The 26,286-nt window shown below is 39.8% G+C and overlaps 2 protein-coding genes across 2 annotated transcripts; one reads left to right on the forward strand and one right to left on the reverse strand.

Moving 5' to 3' along the window:
* Positions 1–114: 114 nt before the first annotated feature.
* LOC102707878 (structural maintenance of chromosomes protein 5) lies at positions 115–14,995 on the reverse strand. The gene is made up of 29 exons (XM_006655603.3): positions 14,702–14,995; positions 14,467–14,620; positions 14,251–14,324; positions 13,946–14,095; positions 13,716–13,820; positions 13,463–13,608; positions 12,539–12,650; positions 12,303–12,458; positions 12,017–12,138; positions 11,799–11,943; positions 11,648–11,713; positions 11,152–11,280; positions 10,578–10,676; positions 10,307–10,472; positions 10,067–10,212; positions 9,897–9,960; positions 9,709–9,833; positions 9,544–9,621; positions 9,097–9,169; positions 7,425–7,528; positions 3,435–3,551; positions 2,793–2,870; positions 2,595–2,694; positions 2,448–2,502; positions 989–1,037; positions 828–915; positions 651–723; positions 466–569; positions 115–385 (listed from the first exon to the last, which is right to left on the reverse strand). The coding sequence occupies exons 1-29, from the start codon at positions 14,936–14,938 to the stop codon at positions 333–335; spliced, it is 3,168 nt and encodes a 1,055-aa protein (XP_006655666.1). The 5' UTR covers positions 14,939–14,995; the 3' UTR covers positions 115–332.
* Positions 14,996–22,602: 7,607 nt separating this feature from the next.
* LOC102708160 (transcription factor MUTE) lies at positions 22,603–23,578 on the forward strand. The gene is made up of 2 exons (XM_040524680.1): positions 22,603–22,698; positions 22,799–23,578. The coding sequence occupies exons 1-2, from the start codon at positions 22,603–22,605 to the stop codon at positions 23,426–23,428; spliced, it is 726 nt and encodes a 241-aa protein (XP_040380614.1). The 3' UTR covers positions 23,429–23,578.
* The last annotated feature ends 2,708 nt before the right edge of the window (positions 23,579–26,286 follow it).

Genomic DNA, 26,286 nt, shown 5'->3' on the forward strand with positions numbered 1-26,286 from the left:
AGAACTAGCAATCCTCAAACGAGAAGACCTGGCTGGAAACATGTCCCGTTTTTAGTGCCACTTTGTCTTATGAAATCGCTGAATTAACGACAAGCTGAAGGGTGAGCCACTAGCTGTATAAACCACCACTGCAATAAACAGAACACAAAATAAAAGCAGGTAGCTAGCAGCAGCCCAGCACATTGGTAATAGGAGCTTCTGGTTCTGGACTTAATATATCTACATGGAGTAGAAGCAAACATAACATTAACTGGCCAAAAGCTTACGCGTAAGACTATTGACTTCGGACAAATCCACTTGTTGAGTGCGTTACTCAAAACCGTATTTGATCATTAATGCCCACTCACGCTCATTACTGTTCTCCAGCAATCTCCGGTGCTCCAGGCTGCAAGCATGCATCAAATATGGATTGAAACCGAGAATGCTAGAACGTCCAAGTATATATAGAGCACACACCCTTATTACCTTTAGCTGGCTTCTCAATCCATGGGCCATTCATGATATTCAGGATGCTGCAAGCATCACTATATTCCAGATCAGGCAGCAACTTGGGCGTCAGAAGGAAGCACCTATAGTCAGGTTAAGAAACATGGGAGTTGGTAGATGTTATCTGAAAATGGTTCCTGAAATGCTAGAGTACTGTCACTAACTGTGGTGTTTTTGGTTGACTGGCAGCTCTGACAAGCTGCTGGAACATCTTCCTCTCGTTTACGGGATCCATTCCTACAATTTTGGGAAACGGTTACATTTTCAATTCAACATACTAATAATGATTTTCGAACAGCGCCAAGGATATAGTGAATAAAAACTCATGCAGGTCGCCTTGCCTTGATTTATCTCATCAACGACCCGAAAGGGGCAGTTGGTAAGATCTTGAAGTGATACAAGGTACAGTATGGTCGAAACTGATCGCTCCTAAAAAAAGAGCAAAAAATAATAGTAAGTATAAAGTTTTTTTTCTAGAATGCAGATGATAGTTTTTTCATACCCCTCCAGATTGGTGATGGGAGCTCAGCACCTGCAACTGACCTGTTTGCCTGAGGAAAATAATGCCACAATTTGATTAAATACCACAAAATAAGGCCAACAGTTGTGGAAACCCTTAAACTACATGCTGGAAGCAGGATTGGGATATGGAATTAAACACGGAGGGATGAGCGTTGCTAGAAACAATCAATCAATCAATGGACTACATGACCATCCATTCTCTACCTTTATAATGATAAAACAACCGGTAATGAATTTCTAACATCTTAAGCAGATGTTAAATACTCTCTCTATTCCATATTGTAAGGTGTTTTAGGCTTGTTAAGTCAAGTTTCTTAAGTTTAACCAAATTTATAAACAAAAAAATGTATAAACATTTCCAACATAAAACAAATGTACTAAAAAAATATATTCAATGGTGGATTTCATGAAACTGATATGGTGTTGTAGATGTTGGCATGTTGCTACGTTTTTCCATAAACTTGGCCAAAGTTTGACTTAGAACAAACCTAAAATATCTTACGATGAGGAGAGTAGAATATAATATTCATAGGTAAATAGCAAATAAAAGATATTACATTTGAAGTATGGAGTTATAAGTAAGAACGACACCTCATCAATGACTAAGATCTCTCCCATGTTAATAAACATAACAGAGCCATTCAGGTGAAAGTACAAAATCTACTGGCATGAGGCATGAATCTAAGAGGCTAGAATCCATAGAAACCAAAGAACTGAGGAAGCATGTCAGAAATCCAATGAATGGAGATTTAGAGCGAGTTCTTTTGGGCAACAACGAGCTGAACCAATTTGCGCACACAAAACGAGGTAGGTAATTAGCACATCATTAGTTACACTTTAGCAAAAAAACTATAGAAAAGTTTCTTGAAAACCACAAATAAACCCATTTTCAAGTTTGAAGTAATTAATGCATAATTAACCATGCTCTAATGACTTATCTGTTTTGCGTGAGCAAATTGATTCAGCCCATTTTGGCCCAAAAGAACTCTCCCTCGCCCTTATTCAACACAAATGAACAAAAATTGTTTTTCTCGCCAGACTCAGCAGCATCCTGCTGAGCTTTGTAATCCCTTTTCTCCTATCATCTTAATGAAAATCGGCTGGCCAGCATGGCCTTCCTGGCAAAAAAAAATTGTTTTCTGATACTTCACCTTTTATCCTTCTTAAGAGATACATTTGAACATCATGTATCATAACATAACGTATAAGTGCAACCTAGAAACAATCAAGCTACCCTTCAATCACTGACTCAGTGATTTGTAAGGTTGATCTCTGCTTGCGGGTCCTATCTGTTTAACCAAGGATAGCAGTCCCTAGTTTGGTTGCCATTAGGAAATAGTATCACTACTCCATCAGTGATGGGCAACTAGTGCGCTGATCATTATTTAGTTAATTGAAAAAAAATCAGATCAGTGCTCTCAATTTGGAAAGATACTCACCTAAACTTGACCTTTATAAGGATGCCATATCGCTCAAAATCAAGACCATGTTCATCTGCAGGAAATTTTGGTGCAGCAATTAGTATACCATCTAAAGATAGTACAAATAACATTGTAACAACAGAAAATAGAACTGCCGCAACGTACCAAGTGAAACTTCTCCAGCAACAGCCATTTCTTGAAAGTTACGACTAAAAGTGCTGTTTATTTTTGAAACAAGAGTGCGCAGAGTTGGGAGCCATTTACCCTAGGATATTGCCAAAGTCAAGTCAAGGGAGACAAGATAGCCAAAAAGATTTGCAAAAAGTATGAGCATTATGGTTTACAATATGAAAATGTCCAAACCTTTGTGGTCTCTATATCAGAGTAGCATCTTTGACATTCTCCTTTATCATCTTTCAGCTTTTCGGATATCGATTCTATCTACACGGTTAAAATAGGTAGTGTCACTGTCAAAGGAATCAATGCACTAGTACACAATACATTTATGGCTCTAAAACCAGCAATAAGAGAAATATACTGTATTGCAAAAGCAGTACTCTTTTTAAATAGTCCAAGGCTCCAATCTCCTTTATCTGCTACTACCTTATTAACATATAGTATAATAACATATATATAAGAAAAGAAAGACCGCAAGAAGTATCTTTTCCACACTATAAGGAAAAAAATCCTACATGGAACAAAAGGAGATCACCGTGGGGAAAACAACATTTTTAGTACTCTTCAGGAAACAGTCCCTTTAATAATACAAACATGAAACTCTAGACACTAGGTTATTTTTAAGTTGTCTAGAAGCAACTCTGCAGCATTATTAGGAGAAACAATAAAAATAGGCTCTCACCAGCCCTATTCTGAAAATACAGAACCTGCTACGCACTATTTCTGATGAGATAAACTGATGCTGAATAGCTTATGCATACTCCAACTATGAAAGTAAATAGGTTATGAATTTAAAAGGGCTGTATTACACTCATTAACCCAATGTACCTCACGCTGACGGCTTTGATACTCCATTAAAACATTTTGATTAAGAAAAAGCATAGAATTCGCTTCAGATTCAGTATCTTGAATTGCACAATCCAGTTCTTCTATGGTAGTAGGCATCTGCAGACAGAAACAGTGGAAGCTATTAACTGGGGTGCGCAAGTGCCAGAATATGCTGATAATATGTAGTTTATTTGGCTAAAGTAAATGCCAGCACATTTCAAATTAGAACAATTTTGGTTCAAAGCACAGGCGGGATGCAAGTTTGGAAAATACCACCAGAATTTCTCAACTTCGCTTGACAGAAAAGGTTCGAGCCCTTTTCATCCGAATATACCACAGCCATCACAGTTTGAAGCTTTACTTGAATTGGCAACCCAGTTTAAGCAGTGAAAAGACCGAATAACCCCACTTCAACTACAATATGAACTCGTAGATACTACCGCGATCGCATTCTCTTGTTTAATAAACGTAGGGGAGCCTGACCAAGTGATTGTCCATTAAAGAGGACTTCGGCAAGGGGATCCTTTGTCTCCTATGCTATCTATTTTGGTTATGGATGTGCTGAACTCGATTGTAGCCCATGCTAGCCAAGAAAATATTCTAGAAGCCCTTGCTGTCCCGCAATCTGTGCACAGGGTTTCCTTGTATGCAGATGATGTGGTCATATATTCATGCGACCTACAAGAGGGGACCTTTCTCTAATCAAGTAGATTTTCGATTTTTTTTTGGACATATTTCAGGCCTCAAGAACAATATGATGAAGAGTTCTTGCACACATATCCACTGTTCAGTGGCTGATTTGAAAATAATATCATCTGAATTATCTTGCAAAGAAGAATTTCCCCTGCTCTTATCTAGGGCTGCCCCTTACAATCCGTAAACCAACCAAAACAGATTTGATACCGCTAGTGGAGAAGGTAGCAGATAATTTACCGGGTTGGAAAGGTTCTTTGATGAATAGGGCTGGTCAGTTTACAACAGTGCAGGCGGTCCATTCAGCCATCCCTATTTATGCTCTGATGGCTTTGGACCTCCCTAATTGGGTGGTTAAAGCAATTGATAAAAGGCGTAGAGGTTTTCTGTGGAAGGGAAGGGAAAACGCTAATGGAGGAAATTGTTTGGTCTCATGGGATGTGTGTAGGCCACTATCATATGGAGGTCTGGGCATTCTTAACCTAGAGAAGATGGGTCGGGCTCTATGTATGAGATGGTTATGGCTATAAAAAACTGATGTGTCTAGACCTTGGACTGGCTTAGCTATACATGTGCCTCGGAATGTTCTGTCCCTCTTCAATGTGGCTGTAAAAACTGTGGTTAGAATTGGGGAGAATACCAAATTTTGGAGTGTAACCTGTTTGATTTGGTCTCTAAGAGGGCAAAGAGGCATGTACTATGGCCCAAGCAATGCTAAACAGGAGGTGGGTGGCTGATATACGTGGGGGGCTCTCTGTGCAAGTGCTTTATGACTATTTGGTTATTTGGGACTTGGTAGAAGAGGTGGTTTTGCAGCAAGGAGTACAAAACCAGCATGTTTGGATACTCGCTGCGGATGTCCCATATTATTGTAAGTCTTCCTATGAGGCTTATTTCCTGGGCTCGATCACCTTTATGCCTTGGAAACACATTTGGAAAAGTTGGGCTCCTTTATGGTGCAAATGCTTCATCTGGTTGGCTGTCAACGACAGATGTTGGACAGCCAATCGACTCGCTAGGCGCGAAATACAGTGCCCTGCAGCATGTCGTCTTTGTGACCAATGTGATGAATCAATCCAACACATCTTGGTCTCGTGTGTTTTCTCTTGCCAAGTGTGGACGTTGCTTTTCCTGAGGCCAGTCTTGTGAATGTGGCACCTCGCCTTCAACGGACCGGTTTATAAGGCGGTGGAGTCGGCCTACTAAAGACCGGCCAAAGGAAGTACGGAAAGGAATTAATTCATTGGTGGTTCTAGTGGCTTGGGAAATCTGGAAGCATCGCAACGATTGTGTCTTCAATGGCATCACGCACTCATGCCTAGCATTGCAGCGGTCTTGCAAACGGTTGAGAATGAGCGGAGTCTTTAGGGATTAGCCGGCGCTTCTGTGCTTCTTAGGCTTCCTTGCGGATCTGTAAAATCGAACAGCTACACTTGCTGCGCCGGTTATGGGTGGGCTGGTGTGTGTGTGTGTGCTGTGAGTGTGAATTTGGGTGGGGGACCTCCAGATCTTCTTTGTACTGTGTTTTTCTTTGTTTTTCTTCCCCTTAAGGAACTGAAACTCATACCTCTTGCGTTTTCAAAAAAAGAATAAAGATAGCACTTGACTAGTTGACTGTTAGCTGGGCAGTTAGCACTCAGCATATGTATATTCATTTTATGAAGCTCATGTTCATAGTGGAATTAAAAATATATATATGTTCTATAGAAAGTTGGAAAAAAGGATCAATCAATCTATACATACTTGCACAGATTCTTTTGTTCAATCTGAGATTCTATCTTCTTGTGTGTGTGTGTGTGTGAAATTTCCACAATAAGTTTAGAAACCAATGAAAAAATGAAATAAACAAAGCTTATGTCATACTGCCATATCGAGCTAGGTAGTCCACGACCCAGCTTTTGCAAATCAAGCAGAAGTGGCTCGGCGGATGACAGAGCCAGCAATTGGCCGCCATGGTGGTCCAGGGCCCATAGCTTGGCAGCAGAGGCCCAAGTACCATTGTGGCAGTCATGGACACCAGGAAGCAAAGTGCCGCAAGTGCACTAGCCCCGCGAGCCAGCCAAGTACCATGAGGGAGATGAGGCTATGGATTTAGCTGCCTGGGATATGAGGATGAGAAGGATGGGAAGAAGGGGGGAAATAAGCTAGCAGGTTGGGCATTTTCATCCAAAACTAACACCCGTTTGCACAAAGATGACGATTATGGTATTTCCCAAAGAAAACATCCAGGTCTGTGCTACAAAGCAGAGTTGGAACATTTCTGTGGTATTTTATGAATTTGTCATACTACTAGTGCTATAAACCGAATTTTCTCTTTAATTTATTAACTCAATATTCAAAAGGAAAACTGGATGTAATAGAGAAAACATAGGAAATCCAGTTGTAAATAACTGATAATTAGAGGGACATCGCAAATCCTAAATGACCAAACAAACAGTGAAGATCTTTTATCATGGTCTTGTGGGGCATTCCAACTAAAAGAACTAATATAGGAGGAGTTAATTCTTGTGAGAAGAAACTAACACCCTAGAGCATAGTGGCTTCAGACATAATTCAGCCATGCGAGGTTGTTTGGACATCAAGCTGTTACTGTTGTAGTTACCGGAATCATGATATGTGGGTCCCTGGTACATGTCCGTGCCTACGCAATTCATCACTTGACAAACCTAAAATTTCACTAGGGGAGTGTATCTCTCCTATTCATAAATCCATGCTGAGGTTCATGGACCCAACCAGTGCCAGAAAGTTATGATATAATATCAAACCATAGCCTTAAATTAAAAAGAAAAAAAAAGGTAAAGGAGCCTGCCCCAGTTGACCAGCCCTCCTGATCAAGTTCTTATTTGCCAATCACAGTATGTGCTGGCAGGTCGCTGGTAAACCCACATCATAATTTTTGGGTTGAAAGACTGCTGCAAATCTGGTAACTATGGTTTTGTGACTAATTTATCATAAAATAATAATTATATAAAAGGATCCAGTGGTTGCATATTAGGGACATTTTACGGTTGGTATGCTGAACTCAACTAAAATACTCCCGCCATCTTTTAATAGATGACACAATTGAGATGCAAAAAAAATTATGTAAGTAGCATTTATTTTGTTGTGACTTGTTTTATCATGAAAGGAACTTTAAGCATGACATGCATGTTGGCACTATTTTTTTTATAAAATGAATGGTCAAAAATTATGTCAAAAGTCAACGGCATCTATTAAAAAACGGAGGCAGTATGTGATTTAAAAATGCTGATTTGCAAGTAAGAATAAGAACATTGTAGGATTAAATTCAAACAGTACCTCAAGAAACTTTTTTGCAAGGTCTTCGGTGATCATAGCTATTGACTCCGCATGCTGTTTTGCATTAGACAACTGGTGCTTATGCTCTTGAGTTTTTCTTTTACCTGATTAGAGGAACATGTCATGTACCAGCACGAGACAAGCGAAATCAATCATGAAAGAAATATATTGCTATATGCTGACTGTTCTCAATCATCATTACAGAAATGAAATTTCCAACAAAGACCCTTGTGAGCTTTGTCGGGCACCTTGAACTACAGCTGACCATTTTTAGTACCATTCTCAAAACATAGTCGTCACTAATCGAAAGCCCATGAGAGCAACTGTTCAACTTGGTCAGTCAACAGGGACGCCTCAGAAAATAAAAATATAAACAGCTTGTAACTTATGTAGTACGACACATTAGAATACCCATGCCTTACGCAACTTGCCTGGGACTAAAGGCTAACATTGTTGCATATTAGATACATCCATTCAAAAAATTTGCAATGATTCACATGGTATTGATATACCTATAATCCCAAAATAATAACAATAATATGCTATGGGGATGCATGCTGAATTTTAAAGTCTTCAGTAAGCGCTCTGATTAATACAGAATGTTTTATCTCAAATAGTGCTGAAATTAAAGAACCAGTTTGCAAGTCAACATTAATTTTGCATACTTGATGACCAGTATTATCAATTAGTGCTCATAGCTAGAGGGAACTGATTACTGCCCAACTTCAATACATACAATGACATTACCATTTGTCCTTAGATATTATTTTATGCCACCCAATTGGCTGGAGTATCCTTCATTGTATGCTCGCTTCTTTGCAATATTTACTCATGTTTTTGAAATGTTCACCCTGTAAAAAGGACGGCCCATACTTTATCATCTCTATTTGTGCAGTCCGAGCAATCTTTTGCTCCACTTATTCTCAAGCAATTGGATTAAATACAAATGTCAAGAGCCCAAGTGATGTGAAGGTTGAAGTGGCAATGCATCAATATTCAACCCATTTCTTATGCCACCTGCTGACCACTCCAGCGCAATCAAGCACCTAGCAGCACTGAAGCGCCCAAACCAAGCAGCCAATCACAGGGCACCCAAGCTGCTGATGCACTGGCAGACTCTGGAACTTGCATGCCACCTGTAAGCTCCAGCTACGATAGCCAGCATGCCCCTTTGCCCAGTTCACCTGGTGCGGATACTGGAGCAGTTGCGGAAGGGCACCATCAGCGACAGCTAACAGGGATTCTGATGATGAGCCTGCTAGTGTGCTGCATGGGCTCAGGATTGCATGTCCAAGAGAGGACAGAGGAATATAGGAAGAGAAGGGAGTAGCAAAGGGGCCAAGGGAAATATAGTAGCTCATGTGCAAGAGAGGACAGAGGAATATGCTGCTGGTGATTGTTGTTGGATGACTCCATTTCATTTTTCCACTAAGCACGTGATTTTGAGTGCGCGGCCATTCCTAAGTTAGGGTGATCAATTGACCACCTCATTCCACAAATTAAACAGATCTAAAGTACAAGCATGGCATGAAAGCTGGCATAAGATTTGTCAAGCCAAAAGCGATAATTCAAAGAAAAAACTGCCTTAGACCCTAAGCCACTTTCCACCAAAAAAGAACATTTGCCTAACTGATTAGAAACAGCAGAAGAACAGACTGCGACATCAACTCACAGTTTTCAAATTCTTTAGCAGCTTCAACAGCATCTTTTTCAAGTTTCTTCACATCCTTTTCCATCTCCCATATCTATCAGATGATCAATGAAGGCCAGATAATTACATGTGCAAATTGTTTCAACACAAGGAACAAGATAAGAAATAAGCAGTGAGTGCTCTAAGAGCTCACCATTTTTATGGCAATTTTCTGGTATAGCATGTGGAAAGTATGTGTGCTTTAGACCAAACTAGTAGTGTCAGTAATTTATATTTTATTACAAGCAGCCAAACATATGCAAAACAGCAGTGATTAAATTGTGTGTACATTCCAAAGTTTCCAAATGGTGATTATTTGTTTTGTGTAGAGATCTTTTAGTAATCATCCAATCAAAATGCAAGAAATATAGGCAGTTCAATTTAAAAAGTTATGTTCTGTGAAAGCAACTAGTTTCTCACAATGCATACCTTTGTATCAAGCTCAATGGAAACCATGTTCTTTTGTGCGCAACTCCATTTGAGAGCAACAGCTTCAATAAGTAGATCCTGAGAGAATTTAAATAAAATTGAAGCAAGCACGAATTTGACGATGATCATCAGCATAAGAAATTCCAAGCTCTGCTAATTGCTAACCTTGAGTTTTAGCACTAATTCAAACCGCTGGTCATTTAACTTTGCCACCTGATCAACAAACTTTCTTTTGCTTGACTCCATATCTTCCTCTTTATATATATTCTCCAACATTCTTCTTTTAATATCTAGAGAGAAGCACGAAATATTAGATAAAGCTACAAGTAGAAGAACAGCAAAAACTCTCGTACCAACACGTCTCCGTATTTCTTCTTGCTTCTTCTTCTCAAACATCATTGTGTCTGTAATCTCTTCCTGGAAATATGGCAAAAAAAAAAGAGATAAGCACTTAGGAAACAACTGAACATTAATTATATCCAAATGACCAAATCTAACTGAATAGAGCTTAAATTGGTGAAACCTTTTTCCTGCGAATTTTTGCTGCTTCATCTTCTAATTGCCTCTGTTCCTTCAGAAGCTTCTTTAAGCATTCATCCATACCTTCAATATCTTTGATATGCTTATCCTTTTGAGAACGAAGCCTTTCAGTGTCAATAACATCTAAATCTGCATCAATAGTCTGACAAGCATCAGGCACCACCCGATCAGAATGCACAAACCAAGTAGCTGGCAATCATTAATGTTGGATTGTAACACATACTGCACATAAAAAGACGGGAAGGATTGACAGCATCTACAAATGCTGACAAATGACCACCATATCTTGATCTGGACCACCGATAGTGGTTATCTGGGGTCCAAAAGTCAGAGATGCCTAGCTTTGGTACATCATCTGCTCTGTTATGTGTTTCATCCGTACCTATATACTGTATAGACATAAAAAAGGAGAAATAGAAAAACACAATTGAGGATTTCGACCTTAACCAGTTCAGCTTGGTATAGATTAATGAAGAGGACAGAAGCAGATATACCGATCGGTCCAAATTAGCCTGACTAATTAAAACATCTTTCACGGCAGGAGGAGCTTCAAGAACTTGATCAAGCCGTGAGTAGATCCCAACTTGTTGCATCTGCAGAAGAAACAGAACACTCGATACTAAATTATTGCTCTTACTACTCTTTCATGTTTTCAAGGGGAACAAAGACTGAGAAACCTTTAAGATTAATTAAGTCGCCAGAACAAAGACTCTAGGCCCTTACATTGAGTGCTTAGGCAAAACAAGAGAAGATGATTTGTGTGGGGGTGTTCATACACAAGTAATTAGAAAATAGGATGAGGTAATGATGGCAAAAACAGTAAGCTAGCATCAAATCTGAATGCAGACCTTCTGTTTTCTTGCAACTGTTTTTCTTCTTAATGAAATGACGCGCAGCTCTCTTGCGTATTCGAGAAAAAAAAAGTCTGAATGCAGAACTTACAACTTGCAATTAATGTGAAACTTATGCCAAAAAAGTCAAATGACAAAATATCTATGTTCCCAAATGCTAAATGTTCTTTTTTGTGGGGTGGAGGAGGTGTTAAATGCTTGGTCAATGCCTGCTGACCTCCACAGTAATATTGAATGGTTCTCTCCTCATGCCTTTGTCCCCCATGTAGTTCAGAACAGGAATATCATATTGCTTCATCTGTCTAACCAAAAGATCACGGTCGGAAGCATCCTGAGTAATGAATGACTGCCACAAAGAAAAACGCCAGTTAATTTGTTTATAGATGTAATTTCTTCCGTAGGAGGAAAGAATAAGATGGTAGCGTTTCATGTTTTCGGAGTCAATGATTACAATAAATAAGGGACCTTTTTCTAGAGATAGTTTAAAGAGATGCCATCCTATTGTACACTAACCATGTCCAGTAACTGGAGGATGAGTTTGCCCTCTGCACATTGACTATGTGAAAGAAAAACAAAATACAATGTACATTGGCACAACAGAAACAGCAGCCACTGGCAGAATGTGTTCCTCTTGGCTTTCCATATTTTCATAAAAATGCTAAGAGGTAAAACATAAGCATCACACTATTTAGCAGAAACCGTAGTATCTGTACCTTCCATATATAGCTTGGGACATGGCCTTCCAAGTACGATGCATGAACCTTATCCTGGATATTTACCTGACAAAAGTACAAAGAAGATATACTGTTAGCTGTATCATCTGCTTTGCAGATGATAGTTGATGAACATGTTAAGTAAACAAACCTCGAGGAGAACAGGTCCATAAACTTCTGTCCTGAACATGTGTTTATTGTCTTGCACCCAGTTGTATGCTTCATTGATTTTCTCTGCACCAGAATACTGCAATGCTTGGAGCAGCTTATTGTTTTTATTTTCCATTTGCTTCAACCTGTGATAAATAAGCACTATGTAGTAGGTACCCAATTCATGGATGAAGTAGAAATTATAGACAAAACAGGTACCTATCAGAGCAGTTCCTCAGATTTTCTCTCTCCCGAACTAACTGAGACTCCATATCTGTCTTTTTCTTTTTTAGTTCATTTATATCACAAGTCACTCGTGCAATTTCCTCTGTGAGTTGAAACTGGGCAGAAACATAACATCAGTCACAGGTTTAAATATGACTAGAGAAGGTAAATCATGCACAATACGTGTATGCTACATATGCAAACAAGATGTATGACGGCAAAAACTTTAACTCACACAAATGACAGAACAAATTAGTGAAAGTAAGGTAAATAAACCAACCATTTCAGCTTTAGGTGCTTCATATGGTTCCAGATCATCAAGTTCCCTCTCAGCAGCAGCAAGAGCTTCCTTAGCCTTCAAGATCCTTTGCTGACGAGATCTTTCTTGTCTTTTCAGATCTTCTATGTCCTCCAGTGTAGCTCTCAATTGTCCATTCTGATAGAGACGACTTGTTAATGACTTGCAGCAGTGAAATAGTACAGCAAACATTATATAAGCTAACGAAGAGCTCATACCAGTTGCAGTTCCTTGTCTGTAACATCTTGGCGCCTCTTCATGTTTTCTGCCATATGGTTGTTTATCCTTTTTGTACTTAAAGTATGAGACATTTTCTTTTTCTTGAGTTCTCTACAGATAGGGAAAATAACAAGATGGGTATTCTAATAGAACTCAAAGCTTCAAACTTTGATATTTCAGTCAGCTACACAAAGGTAAGGTGTGAGGAGAAACTTTTTCTTAAAACTGCTAATCCACTAGTAATTCAAAAACATATGTCCTGACCTCTCCCGGCCTCGCTCCCTCCCTCTTTTTAGTTAATGCTTCTCTCTAAAGTAATCAGAAAGCATTCATACCCACATATATTGATTGTTCCTTTCTTTCCCTCTTCCATTTAAGGTGATACTGTGATAATGTACAGTGGTGAGAAGAGGGGAGCCGATTTGTGTTGAAACCAAACAATTTGATTACAATTAAATGAGGAATTTGCCATGAGACTTTACACTAGCATTAGCATGTGGTTGCAAGCATGAAGAATGAATCCTGTCATTTTATATAAAGTGATTGGATTCACAAGATGCTTACTTATTAAAAATGACGTTGATAAGGCATTCTGCGTCAATTAAGTTTTAGCTTGTTTTAATTAGCATTACTCAAGTACAAAAAAATGACATAGAAAAATTAAAGGGAAGCGTGTGTCAATCAAAACATACAAGTACTCATGAATCAAGGTTGGATAAAAAAGAATACTAGTTCATATAACTGTCTTCTTGGCTGTACATGATTATATTCATTCAGATTGAAGGGCTTCGAAAGGAAATCTTCATACCAAAGAACATCAGAACAAATACCTAGCCCGCATAGTATAAGGAACTTCAAAGAAACCTCTTGTGAGGAGTTTATAAATGAATGGATAACAGAAGTCAGTTAACCACGATACATACTCGACAGGAACTTTTGAATGTTCCCACATTTTCGCTGCTTGCTCCATTATTTTCTTCTCAGTTTTCTCCTTCTCCTGTGCTTCCATGTATTCTTTCTTCTTCATGTCATATTTTAGCCATGGCAGCTTTTTCTTCATTAAGTCAGCCTAAGACAATACCAACAAGAGGAATCATAGTTACCAACAAAATATTTTTCATTCCCTTCAAAATCCAGAAAGGGGAATTTCCTGAGAAGAACAATGAAATTTCAAACCTTTCTCAGTAGTTTGTCTCTCTGCCGGACACGTTCAACATCTTTTTCTAGTTCAGCATTGAGGGCCTTTAGATTATTCAAAGTCTGCTCCTTTTGCTTTACAGCCTATTATACAACATAAACCCATAGTAAACTGATACCTTAGAGCTGACATCTAAACAAGATCTGTAAAGAAATGATAATAGCTTTCATGATAAGAACAAAGTGAATAGTGAATGATTCAGCATTACCACTTCAAGATTCTTCAAATCCTTACTCCTGTCTATAAGCAGACTATGCTGAACAGGCAGATTAGGATCGCCAACAGCCTTTTCAGTTTCTATTAGTAGTTGAATAGGTGTCAACTTAGCAAATTCACAGACCCTGTCCTGTGGCAGGAACTGAATAGAATGGAGCACAAAGCAACAGAAATCAGGAATAGATTCATGATAAGCGGATATGCAAGTGGCTCCTATGGGTTAACATATCACGACGTGAAAAGGAAAATGATAAAGGAACATAATGCAGGGGAAGCTAACATGGACTGAAGGTGCACCTGGGTTAAGTTGTTGACTTGAATATTGAATTTCTTGATGAGATCAATGACATCTTTTTTGGGGACTGTGGTGCCTGAAGGAAATAAATATTAGTGATGCAGGGATCGGCTTCATTTGCTTAATATGTGAAATCAGAAGGGCAATGGAACACATAAGCATCGGTGGTGTTGTGTTTTTTATCACGAGTTAGGAGAGCATGGAAGTGAGGAGGGTACCATCGAGCTGCCACTCGGATTTGTTGTTAGTATCGATCTTCCTTGTGATGCAGACCTTGTGGTCGGGTGTACTGCCGCGGAGCGAAATCTTGACATGGCCGGACTCCTCTCCCCTCTTGACGAAGGCACCGACGCTGGATGCCCTCCCAAGAATCTGCATTCGTAGTTGTATTTGCATAAGAAAACGAGAAGAACATTAAATCAAAAAAAGAGAGAGATAATCGAGGTTAGGTACGCTGGGGTCGGCCGCGAGGGCGAGGGCGATGGCGCAGACGAGGGAGCTCTTGCCGGAGCCGTTGGGGCCAACGACGAGGTTGAGGCGGGGACCGGGACGGCAGGTGAGATGGTCGTAGGTCATGAAGTTGAAGAGCTCGATCTCGACGATGTTGCCAGGCACGTAGTCGTCGTCCCCACGCTGCGGCCCGGAGGAGGAATCGAGCTTGGGGCGCTTGGCGGCGCGGGAGGTCGCCATGGCTGGAGGCTAGTGGAGTTGTAGGGTTGGAATTTGGGATTCTCCTTCTTCTTCTCCTTCCGCGGCGGATTGGAATTTGGGATTGGGAAGCAAAAACAAAAGGAAATTGCAAAATCTCACTGCCGTTAATGGGCCTGAAATCCAATCCAGACCAAAATATTTCAAGCCCATGGGCTCTCATGCCCGTGAAGATCATCTCAAATCAAAACAATTTCATCGTGTAGGGAATATAGTTTTTAGAATACGTTCACTTTGGGTCCCTTATCTTGACATGGGGTTTTAAAATCGTCCCTCAACTGTAATACCGAAAACGTTGGACCCTGAACTCATGAATACCGTGCAAAAGAGGTCCCCCAACGGTATATGAGAATGGTTTTGCTTACGTGGCGTCCCAGTCGGAAAAAATATATTACAAAATATTATGGGACCCACATAGGGGTGTAAGTGAGCCAGCCCGCCAACCCGCTTATAGGCCAATTAAGCAGGTAGCCCGTCGGGTTACACGCTTAATTGACCTATAAGCCAGTTCGCGGGCTTGCCCACTTACACCCTTAGACCCACATATCACTATCAAGTATCAAGTCAGCTTAGAGAAGGTACAGTAGCAGGCTATAAGCCAGCTATAAATATATTTTAAAGAGATAAGAGGAGAGAGAGAAGAGAGGTGGGCTACTAATTTGTAGCTAGTTGCACACTGGCTTTAAGACAAAATGTGTGTATGACATGTGGGACCATGTATTGATGTTTTGTAGGTAGCTATTGTATGAATTAGCTATTAGATTGACTATATGAATTAGCTATTAGATTGACTATAGATGAATTGAAGCCAGTAGTTGGTTGTACTATTGAACTTACTCTTAAGCAAATTTAAATAAAATATAGGGCTACCTGTCAGCCTAATAAAAAAAAGATTCTCTCTCCTCATTAGCCGGCAAGCCGGCGCGCGGTGACAAACTATCTCGTCTTTACTTCCTCTGCTGATCTTCTCCTCTCCCGTGCGCTCTAGCTTCCTCCTCCAGCAAGCAAGTTTGCCCTCCCCCTCCTACTGACCTCCTCCCTACTTCCTCCGGCATTTTGCACGGGGCGTCGGCGGCGAGGCATGCACAACATGCCCAGGGACCAGCTAGCGATGAATGCATGCATGCATCTGGTGGCCAGGAGGCAGGCATGCATGCCATGCACATCGGTCGTCGACGAGCTGGATGATGTACAGGTCCGGGGCCGCACGTCGGCGCCGGCGCTGACCTGGCCGGTGCGTATGCTCCGTGGTGGCCGGGTTGCACGGGTGGTGGAGGCTAGAGCTTGACCCCAAAAACTCTCACCACCATCACAGCTGCTCTACTCCATTTGATCCCGACGGCAATGAGACACCGCGCGCCATCCGTCGCTGCGTTCAAGCTGCTGCTCGCTAGGATCAATACGTTGTTCATCTGCACCACCGAAGTCAATTGCCTCGTCCAGGTTGTGACGAGCTCCGGCGATTGGCTGGCCCTGGCGGTGACCGTCGACAGCGACACAAAATCGACACGGCGCAGCACGCCAAGATGCCTGAGTGGCAGAGGAAGCTCCCCACCCTCTACGGCGCGCATGACGCTGGTGGCTCGTGGGCGTGGCGTCGAGACGCGGGCCTCCGCCTAGATGGTGGCGAGACGATGGAGAGGGAGGGGAGAGCAAAGGGAATTTTTATTTTTATTTTTTATTTGACTTATAGGTTGGTCCTACAAGTTGAATAGTATGTCACGTAGGTGAAACCATCCTCATATACTCTCTGGGGACCTTTTTCGCATGGTTTTTATGAGTTGGGGGTCAAACATTTCTAGTATTAGGTTTGATGGATGATTTTAACATGTTAACATGAAGGACCTAAAACGAACTTATTCCATAGCTTTTTCCCTTTCGGACGGGACAGAATCGGCAGTGGAAATTGCATTTATGGTGAGCCCGAGAGAGATAGGTCGACAAAGAGGAGTATACGTAGCATGAGGTAAGATGTTAGCGTACAAATAATTAAAATAAAAATATTTTCTAAAACAACTTTTCTATAAAAAAAATTAAAATTATTTTGTTAGCGTTTACTAAGCATGTTTATGAAAATATTTTTCGTTGTTACTTACCGTCGATCGATTCATTTGACATAAAAAATTACGTGCCACTTCTCCTATACTTAAACATACCCGGGTACTCTCCGTTTCCTTTTCCATTTTCCCTTCCCTTTGGAGCAATGAGTGAGAAGCCTATAGGGTCAGCCTATAGGCTCACCAACATGTAGTGTCCAAGTATTTTATTGGTTGGATCTATTTTTGTTGATAAAAAATCTGCACTTGACATGCTATATGAATGGAAGATTTGCTTAACTTCTGTGTAGGTCCTAAATATTTTGGTTCAAGACGTGCTAATCAATTTGACCATGTAATTGATAAGGAGAAAAATAAACTTAAAGTCAATCAGCCGCCCCGGGGCTAACGATTGATGTGATGATCAAGCGATTGATCTAAAAGTGCAGTTATACATTGGTCGGCTTTATAATAGTTATAATAGATAGAGCTAGCTAGCAATTAATTTCAATCTATTTTATTAGGAACAATCTCAACCGAGACAGTATAGGCTCGTGAGTTTATGCCTAATAAAAATAAAGTAGAACATTAATAAATCAAGACTAATTAATCAGGTTATACTGGCAGTCATCGGTTATAGTTAGTATGAACAAATATAGATCCACCTTGTCGGTCAATCAAGTCAATTTAATATAAACTTGATTGATCGGACTGGATCAAGGCAATATAACTGTATAAGGTTATGCCTAAGTAAGATTGATGGAAAGCCTTAGTAAGGCTACTTATCTATCAATCTAACGAGCCGATGACTAAGATATGTGTGATGACGAGATAACTCATCAGCTGAAACTCCGATGAAACATGGAGTAAGATAAACTAAGAGCATGTTTAGGGGAGCTTCTCCCAGCTGCAGTTTTTCCCAGTAGCTGCTTCTGCTAGAAGCTGCCCCAAACGGTTCACAACTTCTGAGAATCTGTAGTTACAGATTCTGGAAAATGAACTAAGAATCTAGAATCTGGAGAAGCTGGTTTAGGAGTTTTTCTAGATTCTCAGAAGCTGGCTACCAAGCAGCTGCTTCTCAAAATCTAAAGCTCCCCAAACAGGCCCTAAATTAATAACCAATGTTTGATCAAAATAATCTTATAGGTCGAACCAGGTTAGACTGTATAAGATAAGAATAACAAACATCAATTATTTAACTGATTAAAGTACTCAAAGTGATTGATCGGTACAACTCAGGAAATAAATATAACATAGATCAAACTAGAAAGATTGACAGGAAAAGGCATATATTGATCAAAATATTGGACTAGACCAAGAAAGTCTTAATCTAACTTATAAGATTGCATATCAATTAACCCAGAGAGACCCAATATACAAGGCTAACTTGAATTAAAACTGATATAATAACCAGCGGTTATACAAGATTGAACAAAATGTTGGACTGAACCAAGAAAGTCTTGATCTCATCGATAAAACCAATATATGTCGAGAACTTACATGTGTGCTTAATCGATGTAGCCCAGTTGAGAGCTCGCTCCAGCGAAAACTACGAACTAGGGTAGTGATGCATCGCAATTGTATTGAGATTGATTATGAATTTAGAAAACTCATAGCATACATATTAATACCCATGGGCAAAACGAGTTTGATTCCGGTTATATGCAACCAGTAAGAAATCTACGTTAATATGAAAACGAATTAACAAACCTAAGGAAACTATACACGACCCTATTTTGGAAACCATCAATGATTTTCCACATATGTATTGGCTTGCCATTTACAGAAACCTTCATGATCGTATTGGTTTCCGATTCTACCGCAACCGTTCAACGGTCAAAATGCTAACGACTATCAAAATTTCGCCTTAACAACTCTATGCTCTAAAATTTCATAAAGCTCAACATACACACATGTCATGTTATCATCCAATAGCAACTATTATATTTAAAGCCCATACAAACATGCTACATAAGCTCCACATGCAAACATAACATGTCATAACTCATTAGCAACTATTATATTTAAGGTTCACGTAATCATACTACATCATATATAATTTTAGATTCTAAAGATTAATATGCAACAATATCAAATCATCATCATCTTTATTATTTTCATAATATTTCAACTTATATTCATTCATTATTTCAACTTATTTGACTTGTATTCATCCATGTATACTGAATTAAGTATATTCATGTATTATTTCAACATGTTTAACATATATTCATCTATATATCCCGCAACAAAGTGTGAGGTACCATCTAGTATAATAATAATATGTCGTAACATATAAATCCACAAACCGAGCCTAAAAGTAAATACAACATAATTAGTTCAACGTGACATGTTTACAGAGGATTTGGACCTAATTTAGGGACCACTTGGAGTACCCTAGAACTGCCCCTACCAATATGATGTCCTCTACTACACCCATAATATGTTAGTTTATTTTCTATGATGTTTTACACGGTGGTTTTTTATGTTACAATCAGTGTTGTGAATGTTACACCTTTTTTTCAAACATTTTAAACAGATAAGGTGAAACATTTGACTAATTAATGAAAATGTTTTTCTCTTCAATAGATGAAACAACACTACATGATAGTTTGGCTAGTATCGGGTTCCCAATCTATAAGTCACAACCAATATAATGTCACAACATGTTAATATATTGAGATGTACCACCTTCATTTCATATTACTACTAGACAAATTCATATGGATCCTAATTTTTAACAACAAAAATTGACATTAACAACCATTTAGGGGTGGACAGAAAGCACGTGGCGCGTTAGCTCGCTCGACTCGTGACAAATTCGGCTCAGCTCGGCTCGTTTCATTTTTCTAATGAGCCGAGCTAGCATTTTAGCTCGTTAGAGATAACGAGCCAGCTCGAGCTGGCTTGTGAGATGCTCGCGAGCCTAACGAGCTAGACAAAAGATACGCGATTCACCGGCATTCATTGATTTCACCCCGAAAAGCAGGTGTTCAATACTTTATAGGTTCACCATGTAATTTGTTGGTTCAAACTTTAATATTTAGATACAATTTTTATATGATTTACATGTTTGAACTGAAAATTTGCTTGTATAATCTATTAAAAAATTGTTTAAGTTAACTTTTCATGCATGGCTCACGAGCCTAACGAGCCAACTCGAGCTTTATAACAAGCCGAGTCGAGCTAGGTTTTTAGCTCGTTATGATAACGAGCCGAGCCAAGCCGAGTCAGCTCGTTATCTTAACGAGTCAGACCGAGCCGAGTCGAGCCGAGCTGGCTCGTTATCCACCCCTACAACCGTTAGAGATAAGATGAATTAGACAGGGAGTCAACCCGGTCAAAATTGATCGATGGAAAGGCAATCGAATAGTGCAAGTAAGCAACAACCAATGGAACCGAATCGTCCTAAGGTTTAGATGTCATATTTAGGAAATCTCCTATAAGAGTTCGTATGGTATAATAGATAAAATTTGATAAGACATGTCAAATCCATATTCAATAAGGTTAATCCTAAATCCAGGGGTATAAATATGTAGACTCTCAGTCCTAGTAAACAAAAAAGATTCAAATCAATACAAAATTTGGCGCATCGCGACACACCCTTTCGACGAAGCGGGCTGTCGGAGCAAGGCATTGATTAAGTTCAAACTCTTATGGTGTAAGTCAGCTTTGTCACATCATCGGCTAGATTAGATAGGACTTCCTCGGTTAAGTTCGATATTCTAAATAATCTTTTCGATGGTGTTATTGTGTTCTGTTAATCTAAACTGTCATGCAGGTTTAGATTAATTTAAGTTTACGAATCATGGGTCGTATATGTTATTGGATTGGTTTTGATCTATGGTTACATCAAGCTTAATTCTTTCTTGGTTCAGTCCGATCAATTATGTTTGTTGGTGATTGACATAATTGATCAACTTGTGCACATATATGAACCGTTTTGTTGGAGTTTTAGCCAATAATTAATCTATGTGACCTGTCGACGGGATATCTAAACGCATACCGGTTTCTGATTTAAATCGTGTTTCGTTGATCTTAATTCTATATTATCTCGTTTTGGTCTGATCTTTCGAGATTGTCTTCAACAATGGTAATATTTACAAAATAATATGTTTAGCTTAAAGATTTATGCCGATATGTCACATCAGACCATCATTTGTTGATTAACGTTGCTTAATTCTAGTCTCAGTTTATTCTCATTAGCCATAATCTTATACTATCTCGGTTCGGTTCAATCTTCTAATATCGTGATTAAAGATTATCGGCTTGATAAGTATTGTGCATACTTTAACTTCTAACTGATCGGACAAGTACTCAGTGTTATAACTATCTAAACAATCGAATTGGCTCATGCTTAAATAATATAGCTACTAGTTGAATCGGTTAGCATTTGTCTCAGTCTTCAACTCTCTGGGTTAGGTTTGATCTTTTAAGATTGTTCGTAATGAATAGCACAATTCACTAGGAGTTATATTTCATTTCAGTCGACGAAGGTTGTCCACACTATTTCATCGATTTCGACGATCGACCATGTCCTAAAGTGTTCATCGGCTAGAAAACCGATTGATTGCTTTGGGTTTAACATTGTTTACTCTCATATTTCGTCGGTTGTAGTGTTAAATTGATTAGCACATCTATTTTTAGTTAAGTCTAATATTTAGGTCCTGTACTAGAGTGGGACAAGGTTCTCAGGTCTTTATGTGTGACACGTTAGATTTGGCGTCATCACTTGTAAATATAGACAAATATATAAATAATATAGATTGATCATTTAATGAATGTATATATAACTAAAAGGTCATACAATATATATAAGCATACGTGTATGATCGACAGATAGCTTAAAGATGAGGATATACATGATCGTTGTTTGGATTTTTTTAAAGAAAAAAATCAAAAGATATATTTGCAATAAAACAATAATATATAAATAAAAATTATATATATATGTGCGTTTTTAATGATAAAAACAAAGACTAACAAATAAATTGTAATGAAAAAACTCTGTAATTAAAACTAAAATTTTTAATTTTAATGTATAGATATAAACAGAAAGGAAAAGCTATCTACTCATGCAGCATGGAGCATACGTACGATCGAGAATGTCGATGTATAGGTAGTGGAGCATTAATTAGTCACTTTTTTACTTGTAGTAAGGAGTACTCCTACGCTGATTGTTATGTGCGGGTGGGGGAGGCGCGTATATACAGTAAGTCACGGGGACACGATGATGGATGGGAGAGCATTAATACATTGTCACGTAGTAGTACGTATGTATATAATCGAACCGTGTACATGCTTGTGCGTGGGCCCACATACATACGCACGTACGTGAACACTACATATATGCACGCACGCAGATACAGGTGCTGCAACTTAATTATATTGGAGTATTACTGCTACTGTATAGCAAATTAATTAATTAACTACGGATCGTATATATATATTCGATGGACTCATGCATATATATATATATATATATATATATATGAATCATCGATCGACCAAAACATATAGTCGCTATATATAGCTAGGAAGTACGTACTATATATACTAGGAGCTGAGGGAGGGAGGCGTCGTCCTTAACGTGATATCGATCGATCGATCATGTCGCACATCGCAGTGGAGCGCAACCGGCGGCGACAGATGAACGAGCACCTCAAGGTGCTCCGCTCGCTCACACCCGCCTTCTACATCAAGCGGGTATGTATGTATGCATGTATGCCTATATATAGAGATCATGCATGCAGGAGCTAGCTAGCTGACGATGAATCGATCGATCGTCGTCCATGCATGCATGCAGGGTGACCAGGCTTCCATCATCGGCGGCGCCATCGACTTCATCAAGGAGCTGCAGACGCTGCTGCAGTCGCTGGAGGCCCAGAAGAAGCGGAGACTACAGCAGCAGCAGCAGCACATCTCGCCGGCCGGCGGCAGCCCCAGCCCGACGCCCAGCCCGCGCTCCCTCATCACTACCTGCTCTCCGACCGGCTTCAGCAGCAGCGGCGGCAGCAGCGCCGGCTCATCCGCCGCCGTCATCGATATCTCCCCCACCCTTACCCCCAAGGACAGTAATAAGCCGGCGCCGCAGCTGGTAGCAGAGCTCGCCGCCTGCTGCAACTCCCCCATGGCCGACGTGGAGGCTAGGATCTCCGGCGCCAACGTGCTGCTGCGCACGCTGTCCAGGCGCGCCCAGCTGCCGGCCGTCAGGATCATCGCCCTGCTCGAGACACTCCATCTCGAGGTGCTCCATCTCAACATCACCTCCATGGACGACACCGTCCTCTACTCCTTCGTCCTCAAGATCGGCCTTGACTGCCACCTCAGCGTCGACGACCTTGCCATGGAGGTGCACCAGACCTTCTGCGACCCACCACCACCTGCACCTGCACTCCTCCACCCTCACCCTCACCATCACCTCCACTCCATATAGCTTGCTTGCTTGCTTTTAATTTCTATCTTAATTATCTGCATTCTGCAATAATTCATAGTATTAATTAATATGCATGCATCATCTTGTTTCTAGCTACTACTAGCTATACCTATCTACATCTCGTATATTCCTTCCCTATATCGATCTATATATACTGCTCCATCTGCTATCTCTTCAATTATTTATAAGGTGTATTTTGGTTTTAATAATAAGTCTTTAAGATCAAACTCTGATCATTAATTAAATTCTTATAATGATGTACTTGTACTCTCTTGTAGTTCTTACTAGTATAAGACAAATGTTGTGTGCAAATTCCTTTCACCGACAACTCCGAGCTGTCTAGGAAACCTTAATGTCCAAAAGTAACAAACACAATGACAATTTGCTTACTATAAAGTCAAGTGCTCAAATAAATGGAGTGAAGCTCACAAGCTCTCAACTTCTTAATTTCTCAATCCAACTCTCTCATGTTCTCAAATCCCTCTCACGAAGACATACCACTAAGGTAAAGGAACGAGAGTGAGCTCTTTGGCTTTAGATAGATGTTTCTCTTCAAACAAATCGTAGCCCCAAAAGGATGGAGCGGTGGAGGAGTTTATATACCCCAGCCTCTCTCAAAACTAGTCGTTACTACACATCGGAAATTCCATTGAAACTATGGAAAGTTCCATTATTTTTCTTAAGACATGCAACCGAACCGAATATGCTCCTCGACAGAACTCTACACAGAAATTAACAAAATTTCTATTATTAACAGAACTTCCGATGTTACTCAAGTAAATCAGGCATAACTCTTTGCTCATGAGTCCGTTTTTTACGATCTTGGACTCTATGGAAAGCTCACTCAGAGGGCTAACCAACCAAACCTAAACAAGGTCAATTTGAGCACCAAGGCATACTCGAACACATCGACTTTGAATCCCTCTCAATAGTATGACAATATTCCAATACTCCAAAGTAAATACTTCACGACTCAAACCATCAAGCCTTCAAACCTTCTTGCCAAGACACGGGCAAGATAGGAATTAGTCCTGAAGTGGTCTACACAAGCCATGTCACTAGGGATTGTTCTTCCTCTACTCTAGAGATGATGAATACCAAGCCACTCACAATCAACCATCAAGTCTCCTCCACGATCTTCTTTGGAGGGGTTACCAAATAAACTCCTCCAAGTTATTTAGGAGCTAGCAACCTCCAAGAGTAACAAGTTGATTGTTAAGGATGATCAAGTGCCATACTAGCTCTAATAATAAAGCAATGTACTTGGATTGACTTAACTCACTCTTCAATACCTCACCAAATAATCTAAGTGTACAAGGGCGTGAGAGTTTTTGCAAGGGCTCAAGATGATACAATGAAATGCCAAGAGTTGCTCCTTGCTGGTGGTGGGCTATTTATACTCCCACACACCAAAACTAGCCATTGGGGGTGAAACCCCTCAACTTAGGCCACACCCGGTCTGACCGCAAGCAAGTGGTCAATCCAACTGGGGGCTAGTCCAATGGTTCAAAAAAGTTGTTGAGGTGCTATTAACACCAAAATATGGTAAAATTTCTTATTCGATTCGGATAAGGAGAGGCGCAATCACCGCTGAAAATTTTATCCGGAAGAGTTCGAATTCAACAGGGAATCGTGAAGACCAAAGCATGCGGCGTAATTTTATCTATTAATTAGGGTTAGTTTAGGATTTTACTTTATCTCTAAGAGAGTTAGAGTTTGATCGGGACTTATTATTTTTTATCTATTAGAAAACAATGTCGTATTCAATAGGAATCAGAGATAGAGTCCAAATAGGATTTGTTATTTCCTTTTATCTATTAAGAATCGTGTGTTGTTTTCGATATGGACTCGTATCCACCCATGGATATAAATATGTGTTTGGGGTCATTGTAAATCATCTACGTCTACTTCTACAATATAGATCAATTACTCTCGGCGCATCATCACCATCTTCACCGAGGTTTCAACTGGTGGAACTTGGCACCTGACGCGGGGCTGCATCATCTCAGATCTCCGAAGGAGGGGTAAGTCCTACGTTTCGCTGGCCACGGTAATCGTATCGGCTATATTAGAACTGTCTTGATTCGGTCCGATCTTCTAATCTGTTTGTACGGTTGCTAGTTATCGTATCAGTTTCGGCTTAGGTTACTTTCATATCTTGAGTTAATCTGGTCGAACACTTTGGGTGATCTATGTTGGTTTGATATTTGATATTTGGCATATTCAATCTAATAATATCTCGATTCAGTCCGATCTGTTCGATTGCATTTATCAAATAGTTTGTATCGGGTCGATGTATTTTTCTGATTGTTTTATCGGAGTACGAGCCGATAAGTTATCAGTCATCAACTCATCTACTTGGTAGCCATCTAGATCCATTTATTATCTATCCTAACATTGTAGGCATAGTCTTGAACTGTCTCTATGGTTATTCCTAGTAAGTCAGGCTAGATATTTTATAGATCTTGGTCGACTGTTAGCCATTTATAGCCAATGATCTTTCATAACATGCATGCTTGTTATATTCATATCAACGGAGTAGTTGATTGCTTTACTTTACTGCTGATACACCAATCGGCTTGATTTATTTAGATTAGTGTTTATTCATGTTGTATCGGCTTATGAGGATTTCATGTAAGTTGGTTTTAGCTGATCGTAACACATTATTTATTGTTTATTTAATTATTCGAGCATATTTCTATCAAGTTTCTAGTCAATTCAAGCTTTTAACAACCGATGGATTAGCCTATCGGTTAAACGCTACTACATCAACATCCGATTGACTGGATTTTGTGTTACCTATCGGCTTGATAACCGATCGACTTGTTTTATTCTTTATCTTGTCAGTTGCAGGATCA

The sequence above is a fragment of the Oryza brachyantha genome, chromosome 5 (genome assembly GCF_000231095.2).
Source record: "Oryza brachyantha chromosome 5, ObraRS2, whole genome shotgun sequence".
NCBI lineage: Eukaryota > Viridiplantae > Streptophyta > Magnoliopsida > Poales > Poaceae > Oryza > Oryza brachyantha.